Source organism: Pongo pygmaeus, chromosome 9 (assembly GCF_028885625.2).
Source record: "Pongo pygmaeus isolate AG05252 chromosome 9, NHGRI_mPonPyg2-v2.0_pri, whole genome shotgun sequence".
Lineage (NCBI taxonomy): Eukaryota > Metazoa > Chordata > Mammalia > Primates > Hominidae > Pongo > Pongo pygmaeus.
The window spans coordinates 58239528-58258019 of record NC_072382.2 but is presented as its reverse complement, the minus strand read 5'-3'; the positions used below and the strand labels follow the sequence as shown (position 1 = coordinate 58258019).

Here is an 18492-nt window from a genome sequence, read left to right as displayed (position 1 = left end):
AGGCAGACTTACTTTTCAAGACAGAAAGCAAAGCCAAGAATCAGAGAATCTTAGAGCTGTGATTCTCAGTCCACCATGGGAAGCAGTCCCTCTGTCCCACCTGACATGTGGTCGTCTGGCCTCTGCAGGAACACCTGCCCTGACAGGGGGTCACCATCTGCTCCAGTTATAAGAAGTTCTTTGTTCCACTGACATAGAGACTGCCAGCTTCCCCTGAGTGCCTAAACTGGCATAAATATTTCATCTCTCACTGCATTGTGTCTTAGATACACTACAGGATATTTTAAAGGATATCAGCTCCCTTTTGTGATGGTAATCGCGGTTCCAAATTCATGTGGCTTGTGAGTTTAGATTTTCACAAGGCAAATGTTCTTAAAGCATGTATCTATTTCACATGGGTATTCACAGATCCTATCACATGGTGCCAGGGCTGGATGAGTCACACCTCTGCCCACCACCCCCCTTCCTGCCCGCCAGTCCAGCTCTCCTCTGCTGTTCTACAGAAGGACATGAAACCTCCTCCGACACTTCTATCACCCTCACCTGCTAACCTGGACACAAAGAGTTGCTTTCAGGCAACAAACCAGAACACGTAGCAGTGGTAAGGTGGGGTGGCTCAGAGTGCCCAGCTGAGCTCTGTTCAAAGCGGAGAACTGATGTAGTTACTGTCTAGGGAGACTGCAGAAGAGAGGCCCCCAAAGACAGACTGAAGAGTTTCAGCTGCAGAAGAAGCCCCTGACAAGCCAATCCCCTGAACTCAAGGACAGGTTCCCTTGATGAAAAGTCAGCAGCTCAGCATCCTAGAGATTTAGTATTCTCTAAAATCATAAGAACAGCAAAGCCAGATGGGTTCTGGGGCTGTCGCTTCTGAAGTACCACGGGTCCTTTCTGACTTGACATTGTGTCTACCATATAGTAGATATATATTAATAGCAAATATTTTAATAAATAAAAGCACACATGTCAAACACAAATATCTCAATCAAAGATTTGGAAAAACATCTCAAACAACATGCATCAATATCTAAATTGTTTCCCCTAAAGCAGCAGAGTCTCTCCCCAGACTGTTCCTATTCCTTCTTAGGCTGAATTCTCCCTTTTCAGGATACTCTGGTAAGGAAATAGAACCGCAAGGGTGGGAAGCAAACCATGAGTCCTCAGGCCAGCTGCCAAACAAGGCTGACCCCCAGAGAGGCTGGATCTGGGTCAGATTTCTCGGGGCATCCTAAGGCCATTGTGGCCTACCCTTGGTGGCCATGGGCATAGAATATCCATACCCAGATGTCTAAAAGGCACCTCTAGTGCAGTGTGTTCAAATTCAGATCAGATCTTCCTATCCAAACCTGTTCACCTTCTACTTTTTATTTTTAGCTTAGCGAATGGCAGGGCCATTCCCACTTATGCACCCAGAAACCTGGGGCTTGTGCTTCATATCTTTCTTTTCCTCACAGCTACATTCAATCCATTATCAAGTCCTGCTAATTTTACCTGCTAAATATCTCAAACCATGTTGTCCTTCTTATCTCCACTGTTACTTCTCTCACTCTATCCAGCATGATTTCTTACTGGGACCATTGCAAAAGCTCCTTAACTGGTTTTGCCACATCCACTTTTGCACCCTCCATCCATTCTCAAGGTCATTGTTGGAAAGATCTCTTATAAATGTCAAATTGAGCATAGTGCCCTCCCCATGAGTAACACACACATAACCACCTCTGCTTCAAATCCTTCTATGATTACTATTAGCTTAGAATAAAAAGAAAAGAAACTCTTCACATGGCCTGCAAGGCCCTAATCTCCCCCTCCAGCCTTTTCTCTGTACTCAAATCATATTGACCTTCTCACTTCTTTGAAAGCGCTAAGCTGCCTCTCACCATGGGGGCCATATTTGTCCATATGCCTAGAAAGCTTTCTCTCCACCCTACCCACTCCTTTCATCTAATTATAACTCCTAGTGATCCTTCAGATCTCAGCTCAGATGTCAATTCCTCAGCAAAGCTATCCTTGATCATGTGAAGTAGGTGAGGACCCCTATCATACATTCTTATAGTACCTTGTCCCTTTCTTTCATAGCATTTATCCTAGTCTGTAATTTTACACGACTGGTGCAATTTTTTTTTAACAGTGTCTGAGTCCTTCCATAAGACTTAAGCTCCTTGAGGGCAAGGGATCATGTCTGTTTTATCATCATAGTATCTCCAGCTTTTAGCACAAGGCCTGAAACATAGTAGATAGTCAATAAAAATCTGCTGAATGAATAATACACTGCAGCTATTCACTGAGTTTATTCCAAGCAATCATATCAGGTCCCTTTCTAATAGTATTTCTGAGGTTCTCTTGAGTCTGGCTTAGACTAACAGAAACTGTTGATATTTTTGCCACCTCTCCTCATCTCTCTGGTATCCACTACAGTGAACCACCTTCTATAGATGAAGACACCACAGCATTGCCATCATTACCACAGTTACATTTATTGAGGATTTACTTACCATGCATTAGGCGTGGTACCAAGACCATGCATGTGGTATTCAGTTAATCCTTTCAGTACTATGAGGTATACATTACTAGCCCTTTTTTGCTAATAAGAAACAGAAACTCACAGAGGATTTGCTAAAATATGGTGGGGCCAGGATTTGAACCTTGGTCAAACTTGAAAGTCTACAGTCTTAATCATAACCTACTGCCCTATAAAATGAGCTAATAATAACCACTCATAGTGATGTCAAAGGACTCAAGCACAGTAGGCACTCAGTAAAGGGTGGCTGTTATTTCTGTGGTGCTGGAGGCATTGTGGGGAGTGATAAGCATTTACCATTTTGCCCAGAAGAGAACTAATCTGGCTGCCTTCTAGGACTGAAACAGCTGGACTTGGTTTGAAAGAGAGACTTTTATGAAAAGCAGCATGCTGTGGCAGTTCCAACACAGAGTGTGTGAAGAGAGGAGTTGATATGCTAACGAAACCAATGCACAGATTTTTAGCCCTGAGAACCAACCATTTGAAATGAACTTGAGTTTCTCACAGCAAGCCCAGACATCAAGCCTGCATAAGGATCCCCAACCTATAATAGTTCCTTGAATTTCTTTTGTTACTTCTCTGTCTCCTGTAGCTCACAGAAACAGAGAGAACATGCCACACTTAAAGTCAGGAGATTCTAAGTCTGAATTCTGATATGCCCAGGGTTGAGCAAGTGGGGATCCACCAAGATGCCTGGGCCTCAGTGAGAACCTCAGTGTCGCAGGAAGCCAGGAGATGACAATGAACCATATTGTCACCCTCTGCGGCCTGGCTTGGGGTTGATCTATTCTTCTGAGTCTTCCTCCCTCCTTTTACTGTTACTCACCACAGGGCATGTAAAGGAAGAAAAGAAGCTGAGATACTTGAGTTCCTACTATATGTCAAGCACTCTGCATCCATATTTTCATGTAGTAAGTCAATCCTAACAACAATCTCAAGCAACAGGTGCCATTCTCCTTATTTTACAATCAAGGAAACTGTAGTTTAAAGAGATTAAATGACTTGGGAGAAATCACTACACAGTAAGAGAAAGAGTTGAGATTCAAATCCAGTTTTCTTAGATTCCAAAGTCTGTGGTCTTTCCACTTACCATTCTGAAGAAATCTATAATGACTGAGGATGCAGGAAAAATTAAGGACATTACTTGGATGTGTATAGGTGGTATAAAGCCATGAGAGCCCATTCATTCCCTCCTTCCCTTCATTGCACCCACTGTTCACTGAGCATTACCAGTGTGCCAGACATTGCGCTGGAGGACGGGGAAAAAGAGGTGGGTAAGATACAGCCCCTCCTCCTCAGAGGTTCACAGTCTAGTGAGAGGAGCACTCTAGGGAAAAAAGGAAAAGAGAACAATGGGAAACTGAGCAAGAGTGAAAGAAGGCAAAGGATCCGAAAACATCAGAACCAGAGGGGTTCAAGGAAGACAACCACTCAAAATCTGGCTACATCACCTGGAATTAATTACCTGGAGGACTATCAGAACTAAAAATTTCTAAGCACCCAATTCCCAAATCTATTGATCTGGAAGTGGGCCCAGGAATGTATATGTTTAACAATTATCCCAAGTGATTTGATAGAATAGGCCAGGTGACTAAAACCACTGATCCAGACCTTTCACTTCATAGGTATGAGAACAGAGGGGCAGAAAGGGGAAGTGACTAGCTCAAGGACACACAGGAATCAATACTTCAGACTCAGGCATCCAATTCACAGTCAAATGACCTTTAGTCATTTTTTAAAAATTAGAATAATTTTATTTTTATACATTATATATATATTTATACATTCACATGACATTTTATGTACATGGATTAGGTAGTTCTTGACAATGTTATATGTTTACTGAAAAATGACTTTTTATAAAAATAAAGCATGGAAAATAACAGATCAATTTAGAAGACTAAAATTATCCATGGATACACAGAACAGATATAGGTTTTCATAATCAAGAACGGTATTTTCACCCTCTCATACCTCTGACCACCTCTTTCCTAGGCAGTCAGTATAGGGCAGAAAATTATAAATTAATCAAGGATAGTGCTTCAAGGTACTGGTTCCCAGATGTGATGGACATAAAGAAAGAGCAATAGACAAACAAGCATTTTAGCATTTGCCAAAGCCTTGCGTCTTCCTCCACCCAGAATGGAGATGTCCTGGCCACTGAAAAAATGATGGGCCTCCTGTTGCCAACTTCTCTGCAGTGATCTCAATCCCTTTGCCTCACAAGAGCATCAGAAAGGTCCCCTGCCCTTCCAGCTTTAGATTCTTTTCATTGGCTACATGTAGAAGACAGACATGGGCCAGAGGTATAGAGAGGCTCTAAGCCAGAGGTGTCCAATCTTTTGGCATTCCTGGGCCACACTGGAAGAAGAATTGGGCCACGCAAAAAGTACCACTTACAACGGCTAATGAGCTAAAAAAAAACCCAAAAAAACAAAAAAAACCCTGTTTTAAGAAAGTTTACAAATTTGTGTTGGGCTGCATTTAAAGCTGTCCTGGGCCACATGCAGCTCGCTGCCCGTGGGTTAGCAAGGCTGCTCTAAGACAATGAGTGTAGGCAGGCCCTTCTACAGGTCCTCTGAGTTCATGGAGCAACTTCTCAGCAGCCATCTCCACCAGGTTCCCTTCTTCTGTTGTTTCACTGTGGTTTGCCTCTGTGACTGCTTGTTCGAGAACTCTGTCAGCAAACTCTACATGCTCTGCTTCAACTTCTTCATGTCCATTTTTTTTTATAGCCTTAGCATAACAAAGGTAAATTTGATTTACCTTTGGGGGGCTCAGCTATCAAAGCCTACTCCTTCTTCTACTCTCAGGCCATTGGCCCTGGGGCTGATAAGGAAACACAGAAGCAGTGGTTAGAGGTATAAGTAGAAGACTCAGTAGAGCTCACTGTTACAAAAGCCAAGTGCAGAAAGGGTTCCAAAGAGGGGCACAGCAGCAGTGCTGAGTGAAGAGGCAGCCTCAGTAGGAATGGGGTATCTCAAGACTTGGGCTCAGCTGACAGGCCTCTCCATCCTGGCTCTGTTCACTGATATACTAGGCAAGACACACCCTTCTTTTAGCCTCATTTTTCCCATTTGTAAGTGAAGAAATTGAATTAGCTTGTGTCCATGTTTCCCATCCAGATTCTGAAATTTGAGATTTTCATTTTTTTTCCTTTGGCATTGGATACAAATGACTAAGATTGATACTGTGACTCATGTTTATAATCCATAACCACAGAGTCTGAAATCTTAGAGCTAAAAGAGATTGACCAATACAATTCTCTCTTTTTTACTCATTTGATGATAAAGAAACTAAGGTCCAGAGAGGGCCCACTTCCAGGTCTATAGAACTGGGAATTGGGTGCTTTTGTAGTTCTGGGAAATTTGTAGTTCTGATAGTCACCAGGTGATTAAGTTCTGGAAGGGGAGGAACTATCTGTCTTGTTCTCCACTGCATGCCTGGCCAGATTTTTTTAAATGCTTGTTGAGTGAATGAATGAACAAATAATCTCCCTCCAACGTCATGCAGCCTGGGACCAGGGAAGTATCCTTACTCCTTGCCTGGAGGTAGGGGCAGATAAGACTGAAGCCACAGACTGCTTCTGGACCCTAAAAGGATGGCGCTCTCCAGCTGGAGAGCCAGAACAGAGCCAGAAACAAATTCTCAAGGTTGGTGGTGCCAGCAGCGCTTGGCCACAAAGTGGGCTTCTACTAGAGTCCTTCGTGCTGTGCATAATGAATCACGATATGTCAATTACTGCATTCTGTTAACAAGCTCATGTCCACCTGTGTATCGCCAATGAGTGCCCTGCAATTTGCCACAGCTCTGCAGTTAATACACGGCAGAACAAGTGGGGCAGAGGATTCTGAAACACTCCAGGCCCAGGGAAATCAGGTGGTTGGTTTGTTTTTGGCAACTACTGGGCTTGATGATTGGGCAGCAGTATGTAGAAATGTATTCTCTCCTCTCTGGGGAAAGGGTCTGTGTCCTGGGTATTCTTTCCTGTCCTGATTCAGATAAGTTCAGATGGAGAAAGCCATCTTTGTATTTTTTTTCTCTGAAGTATTGAAAATGGGGTAGAGGCAGAATGGTAATTAAAAAATCACCTCCAGCATGGTTTGATGGTCTGGTCATCTGATCATCAGCACTGAAGTCTCTCACAGGATTCAAAATATGGCTCCACAACACATGAACAGTGTGATCTTGGGTATATCTCTTAATTTCTCTGCAACTCCATTTCCACAGCAGCAAAACTGGGATAATAATACTTACCTTGCAGAGATACCACAAAGATTAAATGAGAGAATGCATATCAAACCCAGAATGGTGGCTGACATGTAGCAGGTATACAATAGATGAGCCTCCTACCATGTTAGAGGTGTTTCCTGAAGGGATTCTAATCTCCTGAGGAAGATTAGGGCCAAGACCTTAAGCAAACCCAGACAAGAGCCTCTGTATCTTAGATGTGTGTGTGTGTATTACCCCCTAGTGGCTCCACAGTAATGATTACAACTGCAGTCATGTGAGGATGTCAGATCTGTGCCTCACCTCCACACTGGCTGTGTGAGAAGTGAGCAAGCCTCCCGGTGACAGGGGAGGCTGTTCCTTTCTCAGGCAGCACCGCTGCAGCCCCTGACCTACTTTCTTACTAAAAATAGCTCTTCTTAGGTCACTGCTGCAAATTGAATTCCACTGCTTCACTGCACCCTGTAAGCAGGTGGGTGGGCGCCAGAGCACATTTGGTGAGCTGCAAGCCTCTGCTTATGTGGTGCACTGCTGCCCAAGGATGCTAATTCCACATGCCTGAGCAGACGGCAGAGCGTGTCTGCACTCAGCAGGGCTGTATGTGACCCTGCTGGGGTTCCTTTATTTGGGGGGAAGGGGGACAGGGAGGGGCAGTGAGGGAAATTCTAGATCCAGTTTTGAAGTCTGACAGAACTGAATTGAAACACAGGATCCAATGCTTTCTTATTTGACCTTGGGAAAGTCACAACTTCTCTTTGCCTCAGTTTTCTCATCTGTAAAATGGAGAAAATAAAACTGACCTTAAAGTATGATTGTATAGATATTTTAAAATGCTATTTACAAAGCAGTCTTTGGCACAGAAGAGGAGCCCAATAATGAAGCTAGTACAGGTATTCTCCATTGTATGGCCTGTTGCTCCACATGCCCTCCAGCTAAAGCCTCTCATAGCAGGGGTAGCAAGGGACAGGAGGTCAATCCAAGAACTAGGAAGATTTTAAGCTGAAAGGGCTTTAGCAGTACTGAGGTCAAAGGTTCTCAGGTATGGCTGAGCATCCCAATAACTGGTAGCCTGTTAATAATACTGATTCCAGGTCCTTACCCGGGAGACTGGGACTCAAGAAGTCTGTCTAGGGGCCAGGGTATCTGCAATTTAATAAGCTCTCCAGGTGATTCTGATGAACTTCCAAGTTTGAGAACCTCTGAACTAGGCCAGTCACCTTGTTAAAGTAAATGAGTAAATGAATTACTATTATTTTTCTTCCATTATAAGCACAATGCATAGTCATTATAAAATATGCAGAAAACATGGAAAAGCAAAAAATCAAAATAAAAAAAGTAAAAATTCAATCATATATTGAGTGATTATTAAATGCCAGGCCCTTTGCTGAGTCCTAGGGATTTGTACAATTCTGACCCTAAGGAAGGCCCAGTCTATGTGCAGAGACAGAAACAGACAAGAAGACTGTAACACAGGACATATGTGTTAGAGCCAAGTTACAAATTTTATAGAAAGAAGGATGAAGGAGCAACTGATTCCACTTAGGAAGTCAAGGAAATCTGCAGAGCTGGACTGGAAGAAGAGCAGATATTCATGGCTAGACAAGGGAGTGAAGGGCATTTCAGGAGGAATGAACCAGACATACAAAAGCATACAGGGATGAAAGGTATTTGTTAGGAAAATGTCCTAAGATCACCATAGTGAGGTCACCATATACAGCAAATAGTGGTGGCACAAAGACAGCTGGTGTGAACATCTGGGTCTGGATCATGAAGGGTGTGGATAACATCAACAATGCTTCCTACACTGGGAAGTATATTTCCCAGTATATTCTTCATATGTGCCTTTTTGTTTTCATTTTTCCATGACCAATGCTGCAATTCTTACTTACTAAACACTACAAATTAGTGAAGCAGATAGGTCATCTTTTATCCAGTCCCAAATGTTAGTAAAATTAGGTAGCTCATAATTTTACTAAATTATAAAAAGACTATGATGAACATCTTTAACCATAAAGTTTTTTTCCATATTTAAGATCTTTCCTTAGAGGAGAATGCTAGGATATGAATTAATAAATGAAAGTGAATGGACATCTTCAAGGCTCTTGATAATAGCTCCAAAGGATTTTCCAAAAGTGGCCCAGATGTTTTTATAAATGAGGAGATAAGGCCCAAAGAGGTTCCATGTCTTGTCCAGATTATACAGTCGAATGGGGTGGTACCAAGAGCAACATCTGGGTCTCCCATCTCCCACTCTATTTCTCTTTCTTCTGACCACATTGCTTTTCTACAAATCATAGAGAGATAAAATAATATCTATTCACCCAATGCTTCTAATCAATTCTAAGTATTTTAGGTAAGCAATGTACATGCATAGGAGATGTGAGTAATGTGTGTGTTTATATGCACACGTGAAGCTCTATATACGAGTTTATTTTTCCATCCTTATCATGTATGCTCCCCTACCAATGACAATTTTTGTTCTAGCCAAGCTGATCAAATCTTACATTGTCTTACCTCCACACTTTGATCCTGCATGAAGTATCTCTTGTTCTCCTAGTCAAATTCTATGCATATTTTTAAAATCCAAAAAGCATTTCCTGACTCTGGGCACTTATTATCAACAACAGTCATATGTGATACTTACTTTATTGCTTTGCAGCAACTCTGGTATTGATATAAAATTATTTAAGTTTTACCTACAGAATGAAAGCTGCCTCCAGCTTCTGTTATTAGAAAGGGATAAAACAACCCCCCCCAACCCCACCCTTGAGGCTAATGAAAAGACTTCTAGCGTTTGATGGGCTGAAGATAGGTCAGGCCAATCCCTTGTACCTTCTATATCTACAGTAGCAGACATCTTGGTAGACTGGAAAGAGCACAGGATCAGGAGACAGAATAATAATAGCTTCCATGTGCTGAGGACCTACTCCGACCAGGCACAATGCTGGTTGCTTTATATACATTATTTAGAATCCTTAAAATTACCCCCAGCAAGGGAAATACTATTTGACCCATTTTACAGATGAGGAATCTTAGGACCTGAGAGATTAATTTATTCACGGTCAATACCATCAGTAAGTGGCAAAATCAGGATTTAAACTCAAGTATGTCTGACTCAAAAATCTATGTTTTTTTCTGCTTTACTATATTATGTCTCAGCAAATGTCATTTCAGTTCTAGCTCTGTTACTTTCAAGATATATGATCTTCTCCTGGTCTTTTTTTCTGTTGCTATAACCGAATACCACAGGCTGGATAATTTATAAAGAAGTTGATTTGGCTCACAGTTCTGGAGGCTGGAAAGTCCAAGAGCATGGTGCTGGTATCTAGTGAGGGTCATGCTAGGGTGGACAGGTGGAAGGAGAAGAGAACACATGCGAGAGAGAGCTTATATTTTTAACAAAGCCGCTCCAGCAATAACTAACCTACTCCCACAATAATGACATAAATCCATTCATAAGGGTGGATCCCCCATGACCCAATCACCTTCCAAAGGCCCTACCTCCCAGCACTGTTACACTGGGGACCAAGTTTCTAACACAGGAACTTTTGAGGAGCATATTCAAACCATAGCAGATGCCCAACAGGACATTCATGCTCTCCAAATCCTAGCCTCCTCACTAACAACATGGGGATAATCATCTTCCCATCCTGCCCTTTACTCCCAACACACACATACACATACAGGGCTGTTGCAATGACTCAATGTTATAATGGTTGTAAAAGACCCAGACAGACATATGGGTTGTTATTAGAGTCCTGAACAGCACAACTGATCATTCTGGTGATAAATGGACATCCTGCCAAGATCCTCTGTCACTTAAAGAGAATTTAATTATGCTCACTAGACAGCTCCTTCTAGCATCAGAGAGTGAATGTTTGCAATGCATTTCATAATGACTTTCAGCAAGGCCTGAAACCAAGAGGTTAATACTCTGAGAAAAATCCATTAACCAAAATACTGCATTCTTGGAGTACTCTGGTAATCATGGCTCCCTGGGATATTTTCCCACTCTATCACACATATGTATGCATTTCTATATACACTTGCACACATCTTTCACTGGCAGCCTATTTCTTTTTTTTTTTTCCTTTATTATTATTATTATTATACTTTAGACTCTATGGTACATGTGCGCAACGTGCAGGTAAGTTACATATGTATACATGTGCCATGCTGGTGCGCTGCACCCACCAACTCGTCATCTAGCATTAGGTATATCTCCCAATGCTATTCCTCCCCCCTCCCCCCACCCCACAACAGTCCCTGAAGTGTGATGTTCCCCTTCCTGTGTCCATGTGTTCTCATTGTTCAATTCCCACCTATGAGTGAGAATATGCGGTGTTTGGTTTTCTGTTCTTGCGATAGTTTACTGAGAATGATGATTTCCAATTTCATCCATGTCCCTACAAAGGACATGAACTCATCATTTTTTAGGGCTGCATAGTATTCCATGGTGTATATGTGCCACATTTTCTTAATCCAGTCTATCATTGTTGGACATTTGGGTTGGTTCCAAGTCTTTGCTATTGTGAATAATGCTGCAATAAACATACGTGTGCATGTGTCTTTATAGCAGCATGATTTATAGTCCTTTGGGTATATACCCAGTAATGGGATGGCTGGGTCAAATGGAATTTCTAGTTCTAGATCCCTGAGGAATCGCCACACTGACTTCCACAAGGGTTGAACTAGTTTACAGCCCCACCAACAGTGTAAAAGTGTTCCTATTTCTCCACATCCTCTCCAGCACCTGTTGTTTCCTGACTTTTTAATGACTGCCATTCTAACTGGTGTGAGATGGTATCTCATTGTGGTTTTGATTTGCATTTCTCTGATGGCCAGTGATGGTGAGCATTTTTTCATGTGTTTTTTGGCTGCATAAATGTCTTCTTTTGAGAAGTGTCTGTTCATAGAGACACAAAAAACCCTTCAAAAAATAAATGAATCCAGGAGCTGGTTTTTTGAAAGTATCAACAAAATTGATAGACTGCTAGCAAGATTAATAAAGAAAAAAAGAGAGAAGAATCAAATAGATGCAATAAAAAATGATAAAGGGGATATCACCACCGATCCCACAGAAATACAAACTACCATCAGAGAATATTACAAACACCTCTAGGCAAATAAACTAGAAAATCTAGAAGAAATGGATAAATTCCTCAACACATACACCCTCCCAAGACTAAACCAGGAAGAAGTTGAATCTCTGAATAGACCAATAACAGGAGCTGAAATTGTGGCAATAATCAATAGCTTACCAACCAAAAAAAGTCCAGGACCAGATGGGTTCACAGCCGAATTCTACCAGAGGTACAAGGAAGAGCTGGTACCATTCCTTCTGAAACTATTCCAATCAATAGAAAAAGAGGGAATCCTCCCTAACTCATTTTATGAGGCCAGCATCATCCTGATACCAAAGCCTGGCAGAGACACAACAAAAAAAGAGAATTTTAGACCAATATCCTTGATGAACATTGATGCAAAAATCCTCAATAAAATACTGGCAAACAGAATCCAGCAGCACATCAAAAAGCTTATCCACCATGATCAAGTGGGCTTCATCCCTGGGATGCAAGGCTGGTTCAATATACGCAAATCAATAAATGTAATCCAGCATATAAACAGAACCAAAGACAAAAACCACATGATTATCTCAATAGATGCAGAAAAGGCCTTTGACAAAATTCAACAACCCTTCATGCTAAAAACTCTCAATAAATTAGGTATTGATGGGACGTATCTCAAAATAATAAGAGCTATTTATGACAAACCCACAGCCAATATCATACTGAATGGGCAAAAACTGGAAGCATTCCCTTTGAAAACTGGCACAAGACAGGGATGCCCTCTCTCACCACTTCTATTCAACATAGTGTTGGAAGTTCTGGCCAGGGCAATTAGGCAGGAGAAGGAAATCAAGGGTATTCAATTAGGAAAAGAGGAAGTCAAATTGTCCCTGTTTGCCGATGACATGATAGTATATCTAGAAAACCCCATTGTCTCAGCCCAAAATCTCCTTAAGCTGATAAGCGACTTCAGCAAAGTCTCAGGATACAAAATCAATGTACAAAAATCACAAGCATTCTTATACATCAATAACACTGGCAGCCTATTTCTAGAAAGCAGGATTCAGCAAAAGGGAAGCTGGGCTTGGATTCCACCACCAGGGGGGCAATTGTAAATGGGCTGGGGGGCATTTATTCCAGTTTTCCAGAGGCTTCTGGTGAAATGTTAGGAGACCTGGCTGAGGTGTCAGGAGACCTGGGTTGTAGTTCACATTCTGCTGCTTACTCACTGTATAACATTGGACAACATGCTTGACTCAGCCTCGATGTCCTTTTACATAAAATAGGGATGATACCTACCTTAGATAAATTAGCTAACCTCCCTGGGGCAGTATTTCCTCTGCTGTGAAACTGTCACAATTACTATGTATATATCTGTACTGTGTGCTGGCCCTGTGCTGACGGCTTTGCATGCATTCTTTCACTCCTCCTTACAGTCCTGTGAGAGGGGTACTATTATCTCCAGTTGACAGAAGAGGAAACCTACGCTCAGAGGAGTTCAATAATTTGTGCCAGGTCATATAACTGTTAAGTTACAGAGTTAGGATTCAAACCTTGGTCTCCTTGATTTGAAATGCAGTGCCCTTAACCATGAAACCATATTCATACTTACCAGAGAGCTGTTGCAAGGAAGAAATGAACAAACATTAATTATTATGTGTCTCCTGTGTATCTAGTAGTTTGCATCCCTCTTCTGTAAGACACATGAGTACAAGGATGCTCTATAGAGCCCCGGCACATGAGGCTGCTCTGTGACTGTGGGGCCCTGTGTGGGAGATATATGCATTTTGAGAAGGGAAGGGAGAGACAGGACCTGGTAGAAAAGTATTTACTGCTGCGCTCCCCAAAGTCAGGAAGTCAGCCATACTAGAAACATGGATGAGGGTTATGGATGAAATTTCCCCAAAGTTTTAAAAGTTGGAGAGTTGAAGGCTGGTGTAGCAGTGACAGAATCTTGCTGAAGACTAGAGTAAAACACTTACATTCATGCATTATTGCAGATTTTTAAGCTTATGGTATCCAAGGTGACTGGGCTGGACACTAATGAGGAAAAAGATATGACTGAAATGGCAGGAGTACGTGCCTTCAGAGAAGCTGGACAACCCCGTCCCCACTGCTTACACAGACAGGATGAAGGGACACAAGGAAAAACCCACATTTTGAAACCTTAGGCTGGATTGAACTAAAAATAGACCTGTGATTCAAATGTCTATTACTGAGTTCTCTGCTTTTGCACTCTGGAAACCAAGTTGTTTCACTCCCCATCAAATCTACCTCCCTAAGGTGTTCATTCCCACAGCTTGGAGACACAGCAAAGTAAAAACTGCTGAGAGTCTAATGAGTGTGTGGTACCATCCTGGGCCCTTTATACCCATGATCTCATCTGTGCTGCACAATAACCTTGGGATGCATGTACAGAGGAGGAAACTGAGGCCTAATTAGGTAAGATGACTTGCCCAAGGTCATTCAGCTACTAAATGGCAATACTGGGAATTGAATGAACTCAGGTCAGTCTGACTCCAGAACCCATGCTCTTTCAAACAGAAATCCTTGCTACATTTCAAAGAGGCAGAGCTTCATTTTAAGCTTAGTGAGTGATGAAAGCAACATTGCTCCCTAATTTACCTTCTGGCTCTGGGAAGGACCCAGCAAGGCAGCCATTTGAATGATTCATTCCTGTGACTGACAAGGAGACTTCTCTTGGTTATAGCTTCAGCAGCTGCTAAATCTGCTACACACCACCCCACCTCACCCCCTCCATTTGGCTCAGGTAGGTGGAATTATTTATGTAAGAATTTCAGTGGCCTCCTGCCTTAAGCATGATTATCACAGACTTTTAAGTGATAAAAATGTCATAAATCATAATAAAGGACAAAAGGAGTCAGGGTCAGGGAAGGTAACAGGAAAGAAGGTATTCTGAAAAGCAAAGAAGTAGGTACAGATGCAACAAGGTAACTCTCAGCATTTACATAAACACTTTGCTAGCAATTTATTCATCTGATCCTCATAATACCCTGGTAGATGTTAGTATCTCCATTTTACAGATGAAGAATGTGAGGGTTAGACCTGAGGTCCAAGGTCAGACCGAGGGTAGGATAAGAACCTAGGTCTCCTAATTCTCGCTCAGTGCTTCCCATAACCCATTCACCCAATAAAGTGAAGACAGAAATCTATGAGAACTGTCAGAGAAAGAACTCTGTAGTCTTGCTCCTCTGCATGACAGGACCAGGGAGGGGAAAGTGGCTGTGACAGTATCAGAGAGTAGTAGCACGGAGTCTGGAACTGTGGGCTTAGGAACACTTTTCAAGTCCCACCTTAGATATATACTACTACATAATTGTGTGACCCTAGGCAAATCATTTAATCTCTCTGCCCTGATTTCCTCACTTGTAAAACATAGCAAACAATAGTACCCACTTCATATGGTTGTTGTGATGATTAAATAGAAAAAAATTTATCATAAATGAACAGTGCTTGGCACCAAGGGAAACAATCAGTAAGTGTTAGCTGTCACTGTTTTCATTATTATCATCATGAACGTGCCCAACACACTGCTTGGCACATGAGAAATGTTAAGTGAATGTTCATTTCTTCTCCTTCCCCTTGCTCCTGTATTTCCCAAGGCACCACACCCCCATCTGTTATCTGTAGACCTGTTAAGAGGAGGTCTAGGGTTGAGGAAGAGCACACAGTGCTTCTTCCCAGGCAATGTGACTGGGCTGGCCTTGTTTACTGGGGCAGTGAGCTGCTACACAAAGTCATTAATCATACGTGGTGCTATGTGCCTTCAGGTCACTCCGCAGAAATGAACAACTCCATCTGGTTTTTCCTCAGGAGATAGAGCCTTCCCATGTATCCACGTATGGCGTTCCTATTGAGGACTCAATCTTCGCAATAGCTTCTTGGAATCTGGAAAGTCTACTAAGATGAGTTTGTCCCTATTAAAAAAGGGACCAGGAGGCTGGGCACGGTGGCTCACGCCTGTAATTCCAGCACTTTGTGAGGCCGAGGCAGGTGGATCACCTGAGGTCAGGAGTTTGAGAAGCCTGGCCAACATGGCAAAACATGTCCCTACTAAAACAAACAAACAACAACAACAACAACAACAAAATACACACACACACACACAAAATTTAGCCGGGCACAGTGGCGCACACCTGTAGTCACAGCTACTCGGGAGGCTGAAGCTGAGGCAGGAGAATCGCTTGAAACCGGGAGGCAGAGGTTGCAGTGAGCCAAGATCACACCGCTGCACTCCAGCCTGGAGGACAGCCCAAGATACGTCTCAAAAAAAAAAAAAAAAAAAAAAAAAGGGACCAGGAAAGCAGTCTTTGCCCTGGGCCAAATTATTGCAGCAGCAAAAATAATCACAGAACAGTGACACTTACATAACATTATTAAAGCTATCACAACACCATACCCTATAGCAGGGCCACTTAGCAGAAACGCTATGTACATATACATAAAGAAAAAACTGTAATTAAGTAGCTCTGCTTCATTAAGCTTTCTCTACAGAACCAACTCCCTGACTTCTCTACAGAGCTGAAAGTTTTCATTCCAACCTTCCATCAGATAGTCCTATTTGGGTAAGATGGCTATTGTTCCACAGGCATCTTACACTCAGCTATGCTAAAAAATAAATTCATTACCTTGCCCAAAGCCTATTCTTTCCCCTCTCCAGGCATTTCTCTTCTCAATGATGACATATCTACCCAGTCTACCAAGGAGAAAAGGGTACCACAACCTCGATCCTGCCCATTCTTCCCCTTCCCTTCTCAATCCTTTTCATATTAGGCCATTTAATTACTGACAAGCACTGGCTTTCAAATCTCTTCCCTACTTCCTATTTCGCTGCCACTGCCTGTCCTTCCTGACAGTTTGCCCTGTGGATTTCAAGCTTGCTAGCCAGTCTCCATAGTTGTACAAGCCAATTCCTCACCTAAAATATCTTAATTTGCATCTCCTTCTGGGTCTGTTTCTCTAGTTGAACCTGGACTGACACACTCTGTCTTTGAAACTAAATTCTTATTTTGGTAGAGTAACATTTTGTTTCTCACCTTTGACAGGTAAAATTTGATAACTGGATCATGCTAAGTTCTGGCAAGGATGTGGAGCTATAGAAATCTGCATTTACTGCTTCTGTCAAGCATCAGGCACTAAGCTCAGTCCTTTACATATATTATCCCGTCTAACTGTCATAGTTGCTCTGAGCATTTTCATTCTTTATCTACATAGGGAAACTGAGGCTCAAGGAGGTTATCATTCACTCAAAGTTGCATGGCTAGGAAGGAGCAGAGCTGAGTTTCTTTCATGGACTTACTGTCCCTCTCAAAATCACATCAACTTCATTTGAAAATTATAATGAAACGATTTATTAAAACTATAATATTCTTACTTTTTATACAAAATTATTATCTTTCTTTTCCAACCATACTTATACTTGTTCCAACCTCAGAAAGTCTATATAAAGTAAAGCGGGGGAGTAGGAGAGCCAGAGTATTATCTTTATTTTATAGATGTGCAATTGGAGCCCTTGGAGGGCAAGTAAATTACTTAAGGTAATTTAAATTTCATTTTAAAAGTGAAGATTAACAAAGGTACCTGGACAGTTTAAGGAGCCAGATTAAAAAGACATCTTCACTAGGGGATAGTCACTACTGGATTTGGAAACTGTCACAGTTTTAAATACAGTAGTGCCCCCTTATCTTCAGGGGACATGTTCCAAGACCCCCAAGGGATGCCTGAAATCTCAGATAGTATCAAACTATATACGTTTGCTGTTTTTTCCTATACAGTAACGGGCGGATAGTATATACATCATGGACACACTGGACAAAGAGATGATTCATGTTCTGGGTGGGATGGAGTGACATGGCATGAGATTTCATCACGCTACTCAGAATGTGAAACTTTTGCATTGTTTATTTCTGGAATTTTCCATTGAGTATTTTCGGACTGTGGCTGACTGCAGGTAACAGAAACTGTAGAAAGTGAAACTGCAGATAAGGGGAACTACTGTTCTCCCTCTGCGACATGATTTGAAGCAAAGGGGCCTGGGCTGAGTGGTGGGAGATCTGCTTTCTTAGTCTGCCTGGGCATGTCCTCTGGCTGGCTCACAACTGAAACATATCACTGCCCCTTCTAAGACTTGAATATTTCACTTATAGGTGAAGACTGGGAACAGTTGGCTTCTGAGATCCTTTTCAGCACCAACCCACTTTAATTCTATAAACCCAACATTCCCAAGTATACCATGGCCATCTATACTTTGCAGGCTCTCTCTAGAATGGACAAAGGTTATTCTGCAATGTGGGCACAGATGTGGTCCTGTAATGCAAGATACTGAAAACCACATCCCCAACCCTAACCCACAAATTTCCTCTCTAGGCCTCTTTTATAGGAATGTCTTCAGACTACCCCACTGCCTATCCCACTGACAATTTAAAGGCAATATAACTAACAAGCTCATCCTTTACCCTCTGTCAATATCTCTGCTGCCATGGCTGGCTCCCCTGTGCTCTGGCCTCCCTAGTGCAAGCTGACTCAGTCAATACCCAAGACTTACCATTTCTACCACTAGGCCCTCTCTTATATTGATTCCCAATTACACATTACTTTGTTGACTTCTGTTCATATTTCCACGCTTTAGATCCTGAATTCATCATCCTTTGTGTATAT

At 42.1% G+C, this 18492-nt stretch overlaps 1 protein-coding gene across 4 annotated transcripts in view; it reads right to left on the bottom strand.

The window, feature by feature from the left end:
- Positions 1-18492, bottom strand: part of SERGEF (secretion regulating guanine nucleotide exchange factor) — a 227063-nt gene that overhangs the window by 51873 nt on the left and 156698 nt on the right. Inside the window, exon 11 of one of the 4 annotated variants that reach the window (XM_054438113.2) lies at positions 7508-12168. The exons of the other annotated variants lie outside the window; for them this stretch is intronic. Coding sequence (XP_054294088.2) covers positions 12137-12168 — 32 coding nt within the window. The 3' untranslated portion in view covers positions 7508-12136. Of the gene's footprint in view, positions 1-7507; positions 12169-18492 lie in introns of those variants that run through there. 4 annotated transcript variants of the gene reach the window in all.